The sequence below is a fragment of the Coptis chinensis genome, chromosome 5, assembly GCF_015680905.1.
Source record: "Coptis chinensis isolate HL-2020 chromosome 5, ASM1568090v1, whole genome shotgun sequence".
Classification (NCBI taxonomy): domain Eukaryota; kingdom Viridiplantae; phylum Streptophyta; class Magnoliopsida; order Ranunculales; family Ranunculaceae; genus Coptis; species Coptis chinensis.
Genome location: NC_141460.1, coordinates 92,754,207 through 92,770,799, shown reverse-complemented (window position 1 = coordinate 92,770,799; position 16,593 = coordinate 92,754,207). Strand labels below are relative to the sequence as shown.

General features: G+C 38.1%; 2 protein-coding genes, 1 non-coding gene and 2 pseudogenes across 4 annotated transcripts; 1 reads left to right on the top strand and 4 right to left on the bottom strand.

Annotated features, from left to right (window-relative positions):
• Nucleotides 1-1,705: 1,705 nt before the first annotated feature.
• Nucleotides 1,706-8,193, bottom strand: LOC147500152 (DNA repair protein RAD5B-like; annotated as a pseudogene). Its single transcript, XR_015197058.1, has 18 exons — nt 6,645-8,193; nt 6,452-6,614; nt 6,190-6,323; nt 5,946-6,081; nt 5,786-5,838; nt 5,197-5,621; nt 4,994-5,077; nt 4,645-4,870; nt 4,354-4,498; nt 4,077-4,230; nt 3,871-3,938; nt 3,634-3,756; nt 3,433-3,532; nt 3,204-3,316; nt 2,540-3,108; nt 2,381-2,452; nt 2,140-2,251; nt 1,706-1,943 (listed from the first exon to the last, which is right to left on the bottom strand). The product of XR_015197058.1 is annotated as a DNA repair protein RAD5B-like (transcript).
• Nucleotides 8,180-10,137, bottom strand: LOC147500151 (pentatricopeptide repeat-containing protein At1g06143-like). Its single transcript, XM_086561854.1, is given in 2 exon segments — nt 8,180-8,366; nt 8,369-10,137. Coding segments are annotated over 2 exon segments (1,659 nt in total). The 5' UTR covers nt 9,993-10,137; the 3' UTR covers nt 8,180-8,331.
• On the bottom strand, nt 10,040-10,166 carry LOC147500150 (U11 spliceosomal RNA). The gene has a single exon (XR_015197267.1). It is a non-coding gene; the product is annotated as a U11 spliceosomal RNA (small nuclear RNA).
• Nucleotides 10,167-10,672: 506 nt separating this feature from the next.
• Nucleotides 10,673-12,640, top strand: LOC147500149 (cytochrome P450 86B1 pseudogene; annotated as a pseudogene).
• Nucleotides 12,641-13,211: 571 nt separating this feature from the next.
• LOC147500148 (alpha/beta-Hydrolases superfamily protein) lies at nt 13,212-16,181 on the bottom strand. Its single transcript, XM_086561853.1, is given in 10 exon segments — nt 13,212-13,719; nt 13,868-13,931; nt 13,933-14,008; nt 14,472-14,542; nt 14,661-14,861; nt 14,945-15,264; nt 15,267-15,294; nt 15,384-15,583; nt 15,671-15,907; nt 15,991-16,181. Coding segments are annotated over 10 exon segments (1,584 nt in total). The 5' UTR covers nt 16,031-16,181; the 3' UTR covers nt 13,212-13,372.
• Between the last annotated feature and the right edge of the window lie 412 nt (nt 16,182-16,593).

Below are 16,593 nucleotides of genomic sequence, written 5' to 3'. Positions count from 1 at the left end.
CCTCTACCTACCACACCTACACACAAAAAAAAAAAAAAAAAATACATCGACTTCACTATCTACATTGATGTACAAAGGGGTGACCAAAGTCGCTGAATCATAACAAAAGGTGGATGTTGCCACATCCTAAAAACTGATTTCTTCTTTTCAATCTGACTGTCCACCTTCAACTCTTCGTTAAACGAAGTCTTGGCCTCAACTTCCACCTTTAAATCGTCTACAGGTGATATATACAAAAAAGGTGACAAAAGAGGTATAACATCATTCCAACTTTCTGTCCAGGATGAAATAGGTGTACTCACTTGTATAGCTGATGGTGCTCGTTTCTGAAGTCTGCTTCGTTTCGGGTTTGGGTTTGTTTGGTTTTGTTGTTCATTAGCCATTGTTAACTATGGAGAAATGAGGAAAGGAGTGGAGAGGTTTATATATAGCTTAAATGTACGTGGAGTGTGTGTGTGTGTGGTATTCAGGTGTACACGGTCCAGAAATAGTCAATATAGAAGAATAAATACTTGGTCACTTTCATATTTATTTTTTCGGTCCTGTTTCACTCTTTCGGCCAATAGTTTCTGAAGCAGCCGCATGTTGTGGAATTTCTTTTCATTTACTCGTTTTCTTCTTTGAATTTTTGACTTAGTAGTTAGTAGTTTAGTACTGCCCCCTGTCTGGAAGGTCTATTAATTCTAATTTAATCAACAAACTAACTTTCTATTCCTATCTAAACGAAAAACAGCTAGTTACCAAAACAAAAACATAAAACAGCTGACAAAGACTAATTGGTTAGAATTTTTTAGATTGGTCTTCCACTTCTAACGGATGTATTATAGACTGAAAACAATAAGAATGACAAAACATCTACATTTTACATTATTAAGTTGGATATACAATAGTCATATACATACAGTTAAAGCCGCCCACAATAGTCAATACCACTCATAATAATGTTGCGGGCTGAGCCAACAATGAGCTGGTATAGCTGTGAACTGTGCCCAGTTTCATTCCTGGTTTATGTTACGCCTTTTGCCCTGTCCTGCTACAGTGTCCACTTGCGAGTGTAAACTAGGCCTAGAGGCTAGAACGAACACTGCTAGTAATCGAACGCACTTAATCATCAGGAACTGTAGATAGACACTCTGCTCCTTAGCCGCTTGCTTGGTTACCTACAAGGCTACGAATACCCGTTCATTCCTTGCTGTTTTCTTGCATGGGTCTGTGAATTGATACCCAAGAGTCATTTAGGATAGGATATGTGGATAGTGATATGAGTTTTGTTACCTTCAATCTAACTTATTGACACTATCAAAAAAAAAATCTAACTTATTGCTTTTGTGAACATGGCCGCACTCTTTTACAGGCTGTGATCAAATGTTTACTGTCAAAGTCCGGAAATTATTGCTATGTAATAGAATCCAACTGATGCGTTCAGGGAATCAGGTGACTTCCAAGCGCTTCAGGCTGGATGATACCATGTCAGTTATCTCAGGATCATTTTGGCTTAAAGGCGCCTTTGTACAGCGGGACTGCAGGAGTAACTCTACCAACGATGTTCTAGTCTAAGCAAATTGAGCCATGTTTAAGAGTAATATATAGAAGACAATACTGAACTAGTAATTATCCAAAAAAGAAGATTATCGAGCACACTAAAAACACTAAAAACGAGGCCAACACTCAAAAAACACTAAAAATGAGAATTAGCATTAGAGAACACAAAATTTACAAAATGATTGTCCTCTACTCCACTCCAAGGACCATATATACTTAAGAAACTATTTCTTGTTGTAGCTGTTTCATTTCTAATTCTCTCAAAAAGCCAAAAAGCTATAATTATTGAACAATCACCTAAAGAGCATTTTTAGCTCTTCAATCCTAACTGATCGAACTTCTCCATCAGTTAGAGCTCCTGCTATCATTCTCTCTTTCCTTGCCTGAACTTCTTGCATGCTCTTCCGTGTCCTGCATCCCATGAGTCCTGCATCCCATGAGTTTGCCTGAAAAGAAAACAGAACTTTTGCCTCAAAAAAAAAAGAAAAAAAAAACAGAACTTTGGGGTGGGGGGAACATGACTAGTATTCCGTATGTAATTGGTGATAGTTTACTTGCATGACTAACACAGATGTAGAAATGTAAGATATTGAGAACCAGAAATGTTACCTTGACAATGAATCTTCTGACACTAACAACTCGCTTCTGTCCAATACGATGGATTCAAGATAATGGCTTGTTCCTCTACAGCAGGATTCCACCATGGATCCTATTTCAGGAAAAGGATATAGAAACCCAGATAAACATGGGGAATTAAAAAAAAAAAAGGCAAAAATTCCAAGGACAATTATAGATGCAAAATAAAATGGGAAGACTGAATGCATATTTTACAATTTACCATTAGAAAGACATTAGAGGCTGCAGTCAAATTCAAGCCAACACCACCCGCCTTTAGTGACATCAATAAGACCTGAAACAAGAAATTTTAAATAAAATATTAAATATCCATCAAAAAATTCTTTGAGAAAAAAAAAATGCCAAAACAGAGATAGGTTACCATCTTCTCTTTGCTATCACTGAACTCCTTCAAAACATACTCCCTATTCTTCTGGGATAATTTTCCGTCAAACCTCAAGAACCCAATTCCTTTTTTCTTCAAAGCGATCTCAAGGAGATCAAAAAATGAAGTCCACTGGCTAAAAATAATGCTCTTCTCACCAGAACCTGAGAGGCGTAGCTGCTCCAAGCAAGTCAGGAGCTTCGAAACCTTAGATGATTCCTGCCAGTTGTTTTCAATATCAACCCGAAATTGATTCTCCGACGGGCAAGTAATCAGTTCATTTTATACATATGTTGCCTACATATCGGGCAGACCCCATTTGATGGGCTCCTCCAGCTGGAAAAATACATTCCCTGCACATTCTATGTGCACATGGTGTGAACACAGGATCATCAGCAGATTCTAGACAGATTGGGCACTCTGTATTTTGTCCCTTCCTGATACCTTCTACAACCTCTTCAACATACTCTCGACTGGGAACAGATTGGCCACTGGTGTTTGAGCTGGTTTCAAGAAACTGTCTTGTAAGTTTGTCCAGGTCAGTGTACTTTTGGGTATCAGCCCGGCTGCAGATTTCGCACAAAACGTGATAACGAAATGTGAAAATCATGTATCAATGGATGTGTATAATAGTTACCCAAAACTGCGACTATTCAGTTACCTCATGACAAGAAAAGGATGGTTGCAGCACTGCCTTAACCGAAGTAGCAGCTCAAGAATATGTGCATAGTTGTGGAGGACTTTTCCTTGTGCCACAAACTGATCAAATTGAACCTGTTCCGTGTCAAATGGTTAGTAAGCTTAAATTTAACAAGCTGGACACATCTGCCTGGCTGCAAACAGCAAAGAAATCTAAAACTGGAATTAAACAATGTAAATTGGGCACTCACCTTGGATCTCTTGAAGAGGGCCTCATAGAAATCCCGCTCAGCTTCAGATTGCTTACACTCAATGACTTGAATGTCGGTTGGAGGCAGAACAAGTATGGGCCTGTGGTTCATACAAATTGAAACATAAAAGGCTGAAATCATGAGAATCTGATAAATTACTGTAAACAAAGACATTAAAAGGGAAAAATAACAGAAGCCCACCTTCCTTCTTTATCTTTTGTATCCTTAGTTCTTCTCAGCATCAAAGGCCTAAGAATAGATTTAATCAATCTCATTCCCCTTTCATCACCATTGTCGTAAGGCTTTTGAATCAACTTCTGCCACCTGAACAGTTTGGGGGTATCAGAAACTATATAAATTATAAAACCTACTTTGAAGTATCCCAGTACCATAGCTTTTCGCATATATACCATCTGGTTTAAACATGTATGGACATACCAGGCCCAGTTGCACCATGGCTCAACATGTAAAAAGCATAGAAGGCTGTAGAGGTCTTCCAAGTTATTCTGCAAGCAGCCAACAAGTTATCTTATATGTTAGGTATGATATATATAATAAACCCTCTGGAAAACAATAGGTTGGGGGATTACTAAACACAATTAAGATACATGGATGGAAGATACACAGATGGAATCTATACATACCTGAAGAGGGGTACCAGTAAGACACCAACGGCAATGCGAGGACAGAGAAAAGGCGCCTGAGTTTAATTTGGGTCTTTGAGGATTTGATAGTATGAGCTTCATCTAATACCACACGGAACCACTCTACTCTGTGGAAAATACTGTGGTCCGAGTCCTGTTCAACAATACAGCACATTAAATACCAAACTACATATGTGTCTGTGAGAACTGTCTCACAACGACAGGGCTATTACCAATTTAAAATAGAAAGATTAAAACCATATTATTCTGTTCTTACAGATTTATATGCTGCCTGTAAGACCCCATATGTTGTCAAGACCACGTCATTCTCGAAAAAGAGATGCAGGGTCAACAGATCTGTCCACACCATATTGCATAAATACTTGAAGACTTCCTGGCCTTGAATGAGTATCAAGTTCATCCTGTGTATTTGAAATTTAGATAAGCCCATTTAAAGTTGAAAAAAATGGTATTAATTAATTTCACCGGATCAATCTTATAGATCATGGCTTCTATTACATTCATTTAATTTCCCCAGTTTCCTTCATACAAATGAAAGGGCATTTACCTTCCACTGTCCTAACAAAGCCATTGGACAGACAATGAGTGTGCCACCTTTAGCAGTTGGTGTGGACTTCGTTTGCACTTGTGTTTTGTTTTGTTTCCTTTCTTCAACATCCTCATTTTTGCACTCTCTTTTTACTTCCTCATCAGGAACCCCTTTTCCTGATCTTGCAAGTATCAGAGCTATTGTCATTACAGTTTTTCCAAGGCCCATTGCATCTGCTAAAATCTGAGCAATAAAATACACATTAGCGGAAATCTTGTCTTGATAGACACAAAATAATTTCAAATACAGCTGATTATGAGCATTTGATTTTCTGGAAAAGAATATGAGTGCCAAATTAGAAACTCACCCTCCTCGCGCCATCTTTGTTGCACTAGGAAAGCGGGTAGTAGCTTCCCCAGAGAAGATGTTAACATACACTGCCGAAGCTCTCCTGCTCAAGCAAGAAGCTCCATCAATCAAATGTTTTGAGAAACTCAATCAAATCATCAATTCACACAAATTTGCTCTAGTATGTTAAAAAACCGGACAGGTTCTTGTTTTTATACATACTTATCAGTTATACGGTATGCGGCCCAACATGGATGAAGCATTTTTGCCGCCTCCTCAACATCAATCCCTTTCTCTGATTCAGACATCCAGTACAGAGCTTGCTTCTGATATGGATGCAGAACACACATAAGTGTGCTAGGGGGATCCATCTCCTGCAAAACATTGGACATCAAAAGCTCATAAATAAATCTACAATAAAATTGGAAAAGTAGGACCCTCGAACTTTTATCTTCTGGACTAATTATCTGAAATGAATATGTTTTGGCAGGTCTACCTCCAAATTTGTACACATCTGCAGTACCAACAAGCTTATTCAAAGTTGACACTGGAATAACTTGCTCGTCGTTCTTTGGCTGAGGATATGTACTATTCAACTTTCCTTTTTTCAGGGAACAAAGAATATGTCCCTCTCCTCTTGAACTTGCCTGATCATAATAATAAAACAGGTGTCATTAGGACTTCACAAATACTCCACTCTTCGACAAAAGTAGAGTTGTACAAAATACATTTGCTTGAAAGCCAAAATGCATTGATAGATAAATAGAGAAAATAGAAAGGCAACAAGAACACATAATGCTAACACACTTACTTGTAAACCGAGAGAGCGTTGAAAGTATCAAGCTCCTCTGGGGTGAATGCAGCCTGTACAAAGCAAAGCACATAACATGAGTGTATTAGCAGGAAGACTGATTATGCTTGAATTTTTCATAGGATACACATTATTAAAGGGGGAGGGGCGATGAAAGGACCTTCTGAGACGGAACAATTTTTAGCAATTTGAACAGAGTTGGAAGAGGGTGGACAGTTGTATCCAAGTTTGAGGGAGTGGTCAAACTCCATGACGACTTCTCTCCATCAGTGAAAATTGAATGATGAATGTAGAAGCTACAAAACAGAAGAATATAACACTCATCTTCAATAAAGACTGCAGCTCTCGCGTGATAAAAACACAGAAATTGGAGACCACCAACCAACAATTGAGAGCTATTTTACCTTACATACAAATGGATCTCTTGCATTAGAAATAGACTTGACGGTGCAGCCACACATCGAGCACGAAGTTTCACCCTTTTAGAATTTACAAGAGGGATGAGGCAATTTGTCCACTCTATTGGCAACCTTCCAATCTGAATTAATTTCTATAGTGAGTATAACACTCAAGTAAAATAATATCTAAAACAAAACAATCACTGGTACAGTTAAAACTATGTATAAGCAGAACATAAGCCAAAAGAAGAAAAGTCCAAAAGCATACCTCTCCAGAACGCTTAGTTGAAAAGCGAACTATCTTAGTCATCTTTGTCGATGCGGTAGAAGGAAAAGCAAAATAAACAATCTCATTGAATTTAATTTCTTCCCTCGACAAGTCGATAGCCCTGCAACAGTACTCCTTCCAACTAATAACCAATCAGGCTCATCCGAAACTCTCCATCATCAAGATTATTCACAACTGGTGTCTTTTTCTTCCTTCACAGAAGCAGGACTAGTATTCTGACTAAGACGATAAGATGAAAAGTAGTTAGTCTTCAAACCTGTTACATCGTCAGGCTCATTCTTGGGTCTTTTAGGCTGGTATTGATCTACATCAAAAGGCTCTTCCTTAACCAAACCCTTCTTTTCAATATTCTCCGGTTTCACCTTTGAACCATCACATGAGTCAGGCTCCTTTTTTGGTTCACATTGATCGGATTCCTTAACCAAACCCTTCTTTTCAGTACCCATACAAGTTTCCACCTTTATTCCATCACTTACGTCTGACTCCATTTTATCTTCCTTCTTACCAAGATCCAAATCGGGTTTCACCTCCAAACCATCAAATGATTCAGACACCATCAGCTTGCTTTCATCCACATTCACAAACACCTTTTCAAGACCCAACTCCACCGGTTCCGCCTTCACCACAACCTTCGCCACTTCAGACACCTCTTCCTTTACCAGAGTAGAAACCCTGGCTCCTGTGCTCGTTCGCTTAACAGTTACAGACGGACTGAAGAACTCAGGTGTATCAAGAATGAGTCTAATGGCAGCGTTTGCATCGTTTTTGGAGATTGAAAGTGCTTTGAGAATATCGGAATCTGGTATATCTAGACCCAAAGAAGATCGAATCTTTTTGATTTTTTCAACTTCTTCTATCATATTTGAGGACATTGCTAGAAATGGAGAAGAAGAACCCAAGTCTAGAATATGGAAAGGGTTGACAGAGATTTGAAGATGAGAATGTTTTTGATGAAGAAAGAAAGAGAGAGAGGGAGAGATGAGAATGTGAAGAGGTTTGGCGGGTTTTTTTGTTATATAGAAGTTAAGAGTTTCGGCGGTAAAAATAAAAAGCGGGAAAGCTTTCCCATTTTTTTTTTTTTTGTTCATTGAAGTAAGCAAAGAAAAGCTGTTTGGCGGTAAACTTTCAATGTTTTTAACTGTTTTGGTGGGGTAATTAGTTTTGGCGGTAAAATTTCCTTTTAATCAATCTTAATTTCCTTTTTTTTTTATTCCAACAATCCCAACAAAATTTGGAAGAAAATACGCAAGACAACTAAAGTGGTACTACATACTTTACATAGTACATATGCTTAACAGATTTTGGGATCATGCTAAAGTGCTAAACAAATACAATATATCCTTACCAAATTTTGGTGAGGCACTGACAGTGGGACTGGATACTTGGAGTCTTGGATATATTCAACCTTATACTGCCATGTAGTCTCTTTTGTTACTCGAGAAATATTTACTCACTAGTAACCCAAAAAAAAATGACCTAATCTTTTGCATTCTTTTAAGATCTTCTTTTAACTGCCTTCAACAGTTTTAGTGACCTCTCCAGTATAGACTTTTAATTTAGGAGTAGCTCCACTAGAAACGCAGCTGACCTCAATACTCCATTTCATTTCCACGATGATTCACTCATGCACCTCAATCTGCATTCCCAGTTTATGTACCTTTAGAGGTAGCCCAGTACACAAGGCTTTTGCCACTGCAGGATTTGGGATGGTCAAATACTCCGATGTAGGCAATCTTTTGGCACAATCCAACAAACTTACGGTTCTGCCAATAGTCCAATACCTGGCCTCAATCAACTTTCCATCCTACAGTACAGAATATAAGTTGTTCTACTTGTGTAATCTACCTACAACAAATGTTTTAAGAAACAAGACTGAAGTCTGGTACATAATTTGAAGTTTTACTTGTCCATCCAATTCATCCAACAACATGCAAATCTCCTCACACATGCTATGAGATTTATCAGAAGCTACAAACTCTTCAACATTACCTTCCAATTCAATCCAACTTGATCCGGGACATTTCTTCTCCACTCCTCTTTCTTTCATCGTCGCTCTAACCTTAGCAATCTCATTCCATTTGTTAGCTTCCGCATACAGATTAATTAATAGTAGATAATATCCACTGTTATCTGGTTCCAAAATCATAAGTTTCTCAACTGCGACTTCAGCAATCTCCAAATTTTTATGAACTTTGCACCCACCCAAGATCGCTCCCCATACAATAGAATTTGGTTCCACGGTCATGGTTCTCGTTAACTCCAATGCATCCTCAAGCAAGCCAGCTCTGCTTAGTAGATCAACCACGCATCCATAGTGTTCAATACCTGGATTTATAGCGTAGTCATGGATCATACTTGAAAACCTTTTACGTGCTTCTTCGACCAAACCAGCATGAGTACAAGCGCTAAGGACACTAATGAAGGTAACCCCATTTGGCTTGATACCTTCTCTTTCCATTCTCTTGAACATTGCCAAAGCTTCTAGTCCATGCCCATGAACTGCAAGTCCTTCAATAATAGAATTCCAACAAAATAGATTCTTCTCTCGCAACTTGAAAAACACTGTTAATGATCTCTCTAAACTCCCACATTTTGCATACATATCAATCAAAGCTGACCCTATATAAACATCAAGATCGAATCCATTACACAACACATAGTAATGTACTTCTCTTCCTAATTCAAGAGCTCCCAAATGAGCACAAGCTGAAATAACCGTCGACATGGTTACTTCATCAGGACTTACTCCTATAGCTTTCATCTCCTCAAACACTCCTATAGCTTCTCTAAACAGTTTATTCTGAGCATAACAATTAATCATTGTCGTCCATGTAATCAAATCCTTTACATGCATTTCACTAAACAACGCTGTAGCAGCATCCACATTCCCCAACTTGGCATAACCAGCAATCATTGTATTCCACGTCGCCACATTCCTATCCGGCATCTCTTCAAACAACCTCTGCGCTGAGCCCATATCCCCAGCGCGTACATAACTCGATAACATAGTAGTCCACGCAAACACATCTCTATCAGGCATTTCTTCAAACACCTTCACACATTCAACAATCTTATTCAAATTTGAATAAAAATCAATCAATCCAGTCTGTACAAATACATGTGATCCAAATCCATTCTTCCAAATGTGACATTGAACCGATTCACCAAAACCCAACGACGACACTAAAGTACAAGCTTTAATCAAAGACGAGAAAGTAAAACTACTTGGACACAACCTATCATTCAACATTAGTACATAAAACTCCATAGCTCTAATGGGTAAACAACACTGAACAAATCCTCTAATCATTGCATTGTATACAAACACATTAGGGAACTCAATCTGTCCAAATGCTAACGTTGCTAAATCCATTTGACGAAATGCCGCAGAGAAACTAATAAATTGGTTTATCAAGTAACAATCTTGGTTAGCACTGGTTTTTATCATTACTGTGTAAACAGATTCTAAGCCTTTTACATTCAAGCATTTCTGCAGCATGGGTATAAATTTATTGAACATTTTTTCTAAGTTTGAGTGTAGTAAGTGTATTACAGTTTGATGAATGTTTGAGGGTCGACCAAGCGAGCCAACCCTATGAATTTCCACAAATTATGTCGGCCATATGTCTTGATAGCCATACGGCACTCACCAATCGAGGGCGAACGTGGCATATTTAGCCAACCGACCCTTTTAATCTTAAAATGTTGCACCAGGTCTCTATTTATATGAAGCTCTCACTATGTTTGCTTCTAGTCTCAGTAGGTGTGGGATTATTTGTTCACGAATAAAAAGTTATTTTACTACAGTGGGCACATAGAGATTCCCAGGTTCCCTATTTCAATTGTAAAACAAAGATTCCCATATTAAGTAGGTTTCCTTTAAAGAAATTGGCAATTATTTAGGTAGATTAAAGAAATTTTGAGTATCGTACGTCCTTTTCAATCATGCATAATAGAGTGTATGGATTCCTATAGTACTTCATCTATAGCTCTATCTTTTATATGATTTTTGGCAATGCCGTGATGGAGGTCGAATACTTACTGAAAATGACAACTTCTATTAATCAACTACAGCCCCCTTTCATCTACCTTTAACATTGCTGTTGAGTTCCTTTCATGGAAATGAGTTTGTCCGTAGCAGCAGTATATAACTTGAGATCATTAGATGGTTTGTTGTACTTTTAACAAGTCATCACAACAATGAGCCCAGTAAATCAATCGGCCTTATGCTCTGGCCTTGTCTGTCAACTATACTTATTCTTGTCTGAGATTGGGATACCAGAACTCATTTTATCTCTAATTTTCTTCGTAACTATACACTCTCTTAGGCAAAGAAAACACTATGGTTTAGCAGTTTGGCCATTCTTCGGAATGTTACCTTCGTTCTTGTTCCATGGCCTACGAACCAATATTCACGAGTGTAACTCTAATCTGCTCAACCAACATAATGGGACCTACAGATTTCTAGGTCCTTGGTTCAGTAATCTTGACACAGTTGTGACCTCGGACCCTAGTAACGTCGAGTACATCCTCAAGTCCAACTTCTCAAATTTTCCCAAGGGTGAGTTCACTCACTCCAACATGTATGACCTTCTAGGCGATGGAATCTTTAACTCCGATGGTGAGACATGGCGCTACCAAAGGAAAATATCAAGTATAAACTTCCACTCAGCTAAGTTTCTTAAGTTGATGGTCGAGTCATTAGTTGATCTTGTACACTCCCATTTGTTACCAATCTTGGAAAATTTCCATAGATATCATGTTCCCTTCGACTTGCAAGATGTGTTCTTGAGGCTGACATTTGATAATGTGTGTATTATAGCCTTGGTGGTCGACCCTGGTAGCCTTAGGCTTGGTTTGCCAGAAATTCCATTTGCTGAGGCTTTCTAGGATGCAACAGAGGCAACTGCATTTCGCTTCATGACACCAATGTACGTTTGGAAGGCTATGCGTTGTCTTAACTTGGGGTGGGAGAGGAAACTTAGAAAAGCTGTAAGGCAAGTTGATGAGTTTGCTGAGGATGTTATTCGAAAAAGAAAAAAAGAACTTCCGCTGAAGTTTAGTGATGACAGGGAATTAAGTTCAGATCTCCTAACGGTTTTGATGGAATCAAAAGACGACAACAAAAATCCGTTTTCAAATAAGTTCTTGAAAGATATTTGTGTAAATATCATTCTTGCAGGGAGAGACACCTCTGCAGTTGCACTAACTTGGTTCTTCTGGCTTTTATATTTAAATTCAACAGTTGAGGAGCGAATCTATGAAGAAATATGCCATATAATTGGCGAAAGGGACAATCTAAAAATGAGGGAAGCTACGAGTGGTATTGTGTTTCAGCCAGAGGATATTAAAAGGATGGATTATTTGCACGCAGCTTTGTCAGAGGCTTTAAGGTTGTATCCTTCCCTGCCTGGAGATTATAAGGAGGTAAGAATCACTGACACTATGTTCAGATATACTTCCCCTATCTGTGTTTTGCCAGCATCCGGTTGAATAAAACATTCAACAATTCAGAATGCAACCAACTGTTATAACATTAATATTGTCTTCCTCTTGGAACTTAAAACTACGATTTTTAGAAAAGCATATCATACAACTGCAAAAGTTAATATGGTTCAGTAAATTACCAAAAAGTTAATATGGTTCAGTTTACCTGATGGTACTAAAATGAATAAAGGAACGCGAGTTCTTTACTCTATATATGGAATGGGTAGAACAGAAAGCATCTGGGGAAAGGATTGTACAGAGTTTAAGCCAGAGAGATGGTTTCGAGATGGAAAGCTCATAAGCGAGTCTCCATACAAATTCGCAGCCTTTAATGGCGGGCCAAGACTTTGCTTGGGGAAAGATTTTGCGTATTATCAGATGAAATTCACGGCAGCTTCAATCATCCATCGTTATCAAGTGAAGGTTGTAAAGGATCATCCTGTAGCACCCAAGTTATCATTGATCTTGTACATGAAATTTGGACTGAAGGTAACCCTTCGCAGGAGAGGTGTTCCTAGTATTGGTCAGGGTGTTACAGGGTGAAGTCTTCAGCCTAATGGACATGCAAATGTATCTTACTTGTGTGTGCTGTTCTTGGTTTCAAATCTGTTACCAGAGAAATAAAAACAGGCATGTGTCAGTGTGTCACTAGTTCACTAATAGTGTATAAAATCAAGTGGCTGCAGAGAGAAATCCCTGTTTCTGTGTATTATGATTGTTGGCTTTGGGAAAGATAATCCCGCTACCCTACAGGTATGCACTTATGCAGTATTTACTTGGATGTCACTAAAATGGTTTAATATCTCATCAAAATACATATCCTCTCTGTGCGCGCACACACACCAAAATCAGCTAACAATAATGCCTAGTGATTTGAACGTCTAATCTTTTAGGTTAATGCAATACATAGAAGCTCTTAGTTTAACAAACACAGTATCATCAACACTACAATGTCAGCTTTCTATAACGATTCCATATTTCACGATCATTAATTGATCAATTTTATTGGTCACAATGAACACATTCAGGTGGACCAGCTATCTACCGATTCCGTCTATTTGTATTATTAATATAGTTCATTTTCTTTTTTAAAAAAAACTTCCTTATACATCCTAGAAACTGTGAAAACCCCGTCTTTCTCTAACAAGTACTACTTCTGTGAATCAGTGATGAAGGCGTTACAATATCAGACAGTCTAAATCGTCAAATCAGACAATATGCTAACCAGAATAGTAAATGAGGAGTCAGCAAGTAAGACCTTACAAGAAGAAATGTACCATAATTATCCTCTAGTTTTTTTCACAAATTTTAGTACAAAGAATAATTCAATGTGGGACTACACCTTAGCCTACATGCAGTTGAAGGAAAATATTTGGTGAGGGAATAGGAGATAAACGAAGCAGGAAATGTATTCTATCTAAATATTCCTTTATTCTCAGAACCTGGCAAACTCTTGAGCACATCTCTGAGAGCATAGTAATGGTTATCGCACTTGTGATCTGAAATCAAATTGCTTGAAAGAACAATCCGTTCAAAATGTTCACCATGGTCTCTCTCCCAGAGAGAGTAAGATTCCCTAACTTTACTACTGATCGTGCTTCTCTTGCTACTGCTGTCCACATCCCTCTTTAGAAAGTAGAGAGTCCCAGGTACAAACAGCTCCTCAGACATCCTAACTCCATCCTGTTTGCCGGCAGAAGCAGTATCTGTTGGTGTAGAAGCCTGGGAAAAAAGTGACGATTCTTTCTTGCAGGAAACATCTGTTTAACCAAAGCGAGTTTTAGGAGAGTACTCATTGACCTTTTGGTCGTTAATCAATACAAACGCTGATTGAAAGCTTTCGTCCTCAATTACATAAAAATGTGATTAAAAGACACAAAGTGGCAATGATAACGTAGATGATTTTACCAGATATATTTTTGCTACTTCTAAAGTTTGCATAATCAGCAATTTTCCGAGCTGCATCTTGTACCCGAAGAGACAACCTGCTGTGCATTAGTTACAACATCTCTGACGCTTTTCCAGTCTTCCTTTTCCAAAATAGTTTTCCTTAAAATTGAAGGGCAATCACATAAAAATAAGTCTAATGTCAGCAGAACAAGATTTAAATAACCAAAATCAATGATGTAACAAGCATGTCATGGCAAGTAGAGAAGCATTTTCAAAAAGAGAATATAATAAAATCAAATGGGAGAATGAAACAGAAGAAAAAAAAATCCAATGACTCATAAGAAGGCGACAATAAGAAGGAATGCTTCATTGCAAGTTCAAAGAGACAAATGGAAGCCTTTGCACATATAATATTGAAGCTCATCTCAAGATGAGACCTTCAGAAGATGCCTTAAAGTTCAAAAAGACAAGATCTATGGTTTTAAAATTATGAAAGTTCGCAATCAAGAAAAAAAAGGTTATATAGTTCATGTTGGCTGCAGTACAGAAACACATCGACTTAAACTTCTGAAACATACTAGGTAACCATTTCCGAAAGTAGACAGGCTAATCTCAAACTTACCAATCACTTTCAAGAATTTCATTCCTCAACCTTCTTAGGGAAGCAACACTTAATCTGGGAATTATATCATCCTGCAAGAGAAGAAAAGCATGGAATGAACTAGAGTTGAACTACAAATCTCAGTATATTCTGGAAGGAAAGGTCTAATGACTCCTCAAGTAACTAGAGCGGCCAAAAAGACCAACTCACCTGCAATACTAATGTGGACACATAACTGGAGCAGCCTTCGGCAAGTTCTTTAGAGACACAAGGTGGAGTTCCAATGCCCACAGCTGAAACAATATCCGGACTAAATCCCAATTCCTCCTGTGACCGTTTCCGAAGCATTATAGCAAGTAATGAAGCTGCAGCACCTCCAAGAGAATGCCCAACTAGTCTCAACCTATATCCCTGTAAATCAATTAGGTTTACCACGGCACAATGAAGATGTTCAAGCATTCAAATCTTGACAAAGGAAATAATGTCTCACCAACCTCATGTTTCTCCAAGCATTTCCTTATGGTTCCAATTTCATGATTGAGAAACCACCGAGCAGCTTCAGCTGTACCAAAATGAGTTGAATAGCCTTCAAATGTGACTTCACGGTCACTTGAAGAAACAATGTCAGTAATAAGATCATACACAGTGTGGGTTCCACGGATTCCAAGAATGACGAGTTTGTTACGGGTATCAATGCCTATATAATATCCAGGTCTCATTACACTAGACTCTTTTATGAATTTCAAAACATTCTGTTCTCGAAGCATGCTCCTTCTAGCCAGACCAGTTGCATTTTCTCTGTAAGCCCCTTTATGAGCTCAGTATGATAGATGAGGTCTTCCACCTATTTTAGTAAAACATCAGGTCATAGGAGACATGAGAATTAATAACTACTATCTTGATTAGTATAGACTATAGAGTTTATGCAATTACTATAGAATCAGACGAGATCTTGACGCCCTTAACATCCTCTACTTTATCACCAGATGCTCGTCTAAGAAAAACGAGATACAAACCAACAGTAATATCACTTAAGCTCCAATCTTGTATCCCAACTTTACTCCGTTGAATGCTTGCAATAATCTCGGAAACAGATCGAGTACTTGTTGGTATTTTGCTTCCATCGCCATTCCCTTGGAAATGTACATAAAGTCAGTCTTTAATCTTTATGCCGCTGTGCAACAATCTGTACAAACTATTTAAAATAGTGATTAACTAACCTGCTGGTAAAGCCCATTTATACAACTGCAAAGCCGGTTCAAGGGCTTTAGTGAGCCAAGCAAGTTCTAAATTCCATTTGTTATCGCTCAAATCGTCTTCTTTACTCATACCTTCATCATTATTTTTATCTTTAAAACCATCGGATGCTTCTATTTTATCTGCTTTCGACCAATAATGGGATTCATAACGAGTAATAACATACACCTCTTGTCTTTTTAACAAGCATATACTATAATCTGCACATAAAAAATGTAGCAGGTGTAAAAAAAATGACTAGAAAAGAAAATATATAATGTAAAATGAATACCGATTGTTTTACCTATGTGGTGAAATAAGCGTTTCATTGATCGATGAGACATTTTGTAGGGTGGTTACTTGTTTGTTGTTGTTGTTGGGCACATGGTACAAGTTTAGTGTTAGCTCTGATGATTGTTACTAATGTGAGTTACCGGGTGGTAATGATGTAGTGATGTTGTAGACGAGTTGGGAGAAGGGGGAGTGAATGAAACTTTTTAGGGATGGATTTACTGGCCACGTGCTTGTTAGAAATGTGGAGCATGGTTCGAAATGTCACGATACCTCACAAATATCTCTGACCAAATGTAAGGAATCGCCTCGATATTTCTGCAGACTCGGTAAGTGTTCTGCCGATGGTTTTGGGCTTTAGAGTTGAGACTTCTAGAGCCAACGATTTCGTTGGACTCGCGCATTGCAACAGCCGACAAAGTAACTGAATAACAAGAAAATAGTCTATAGGATCTATTTTATGGCTAAAGCCTAAAACAACTCTAGAGGGCACCCTTTTTTTTTTTTTTTTTTGTAACTCACAAAGATAAATTTTAACATTAATTAATCCACAAACCACAATTTCAATTTTAGTAACTCTCAAGGACAAAATAAGTTGGCCCAACATTTTTACTTT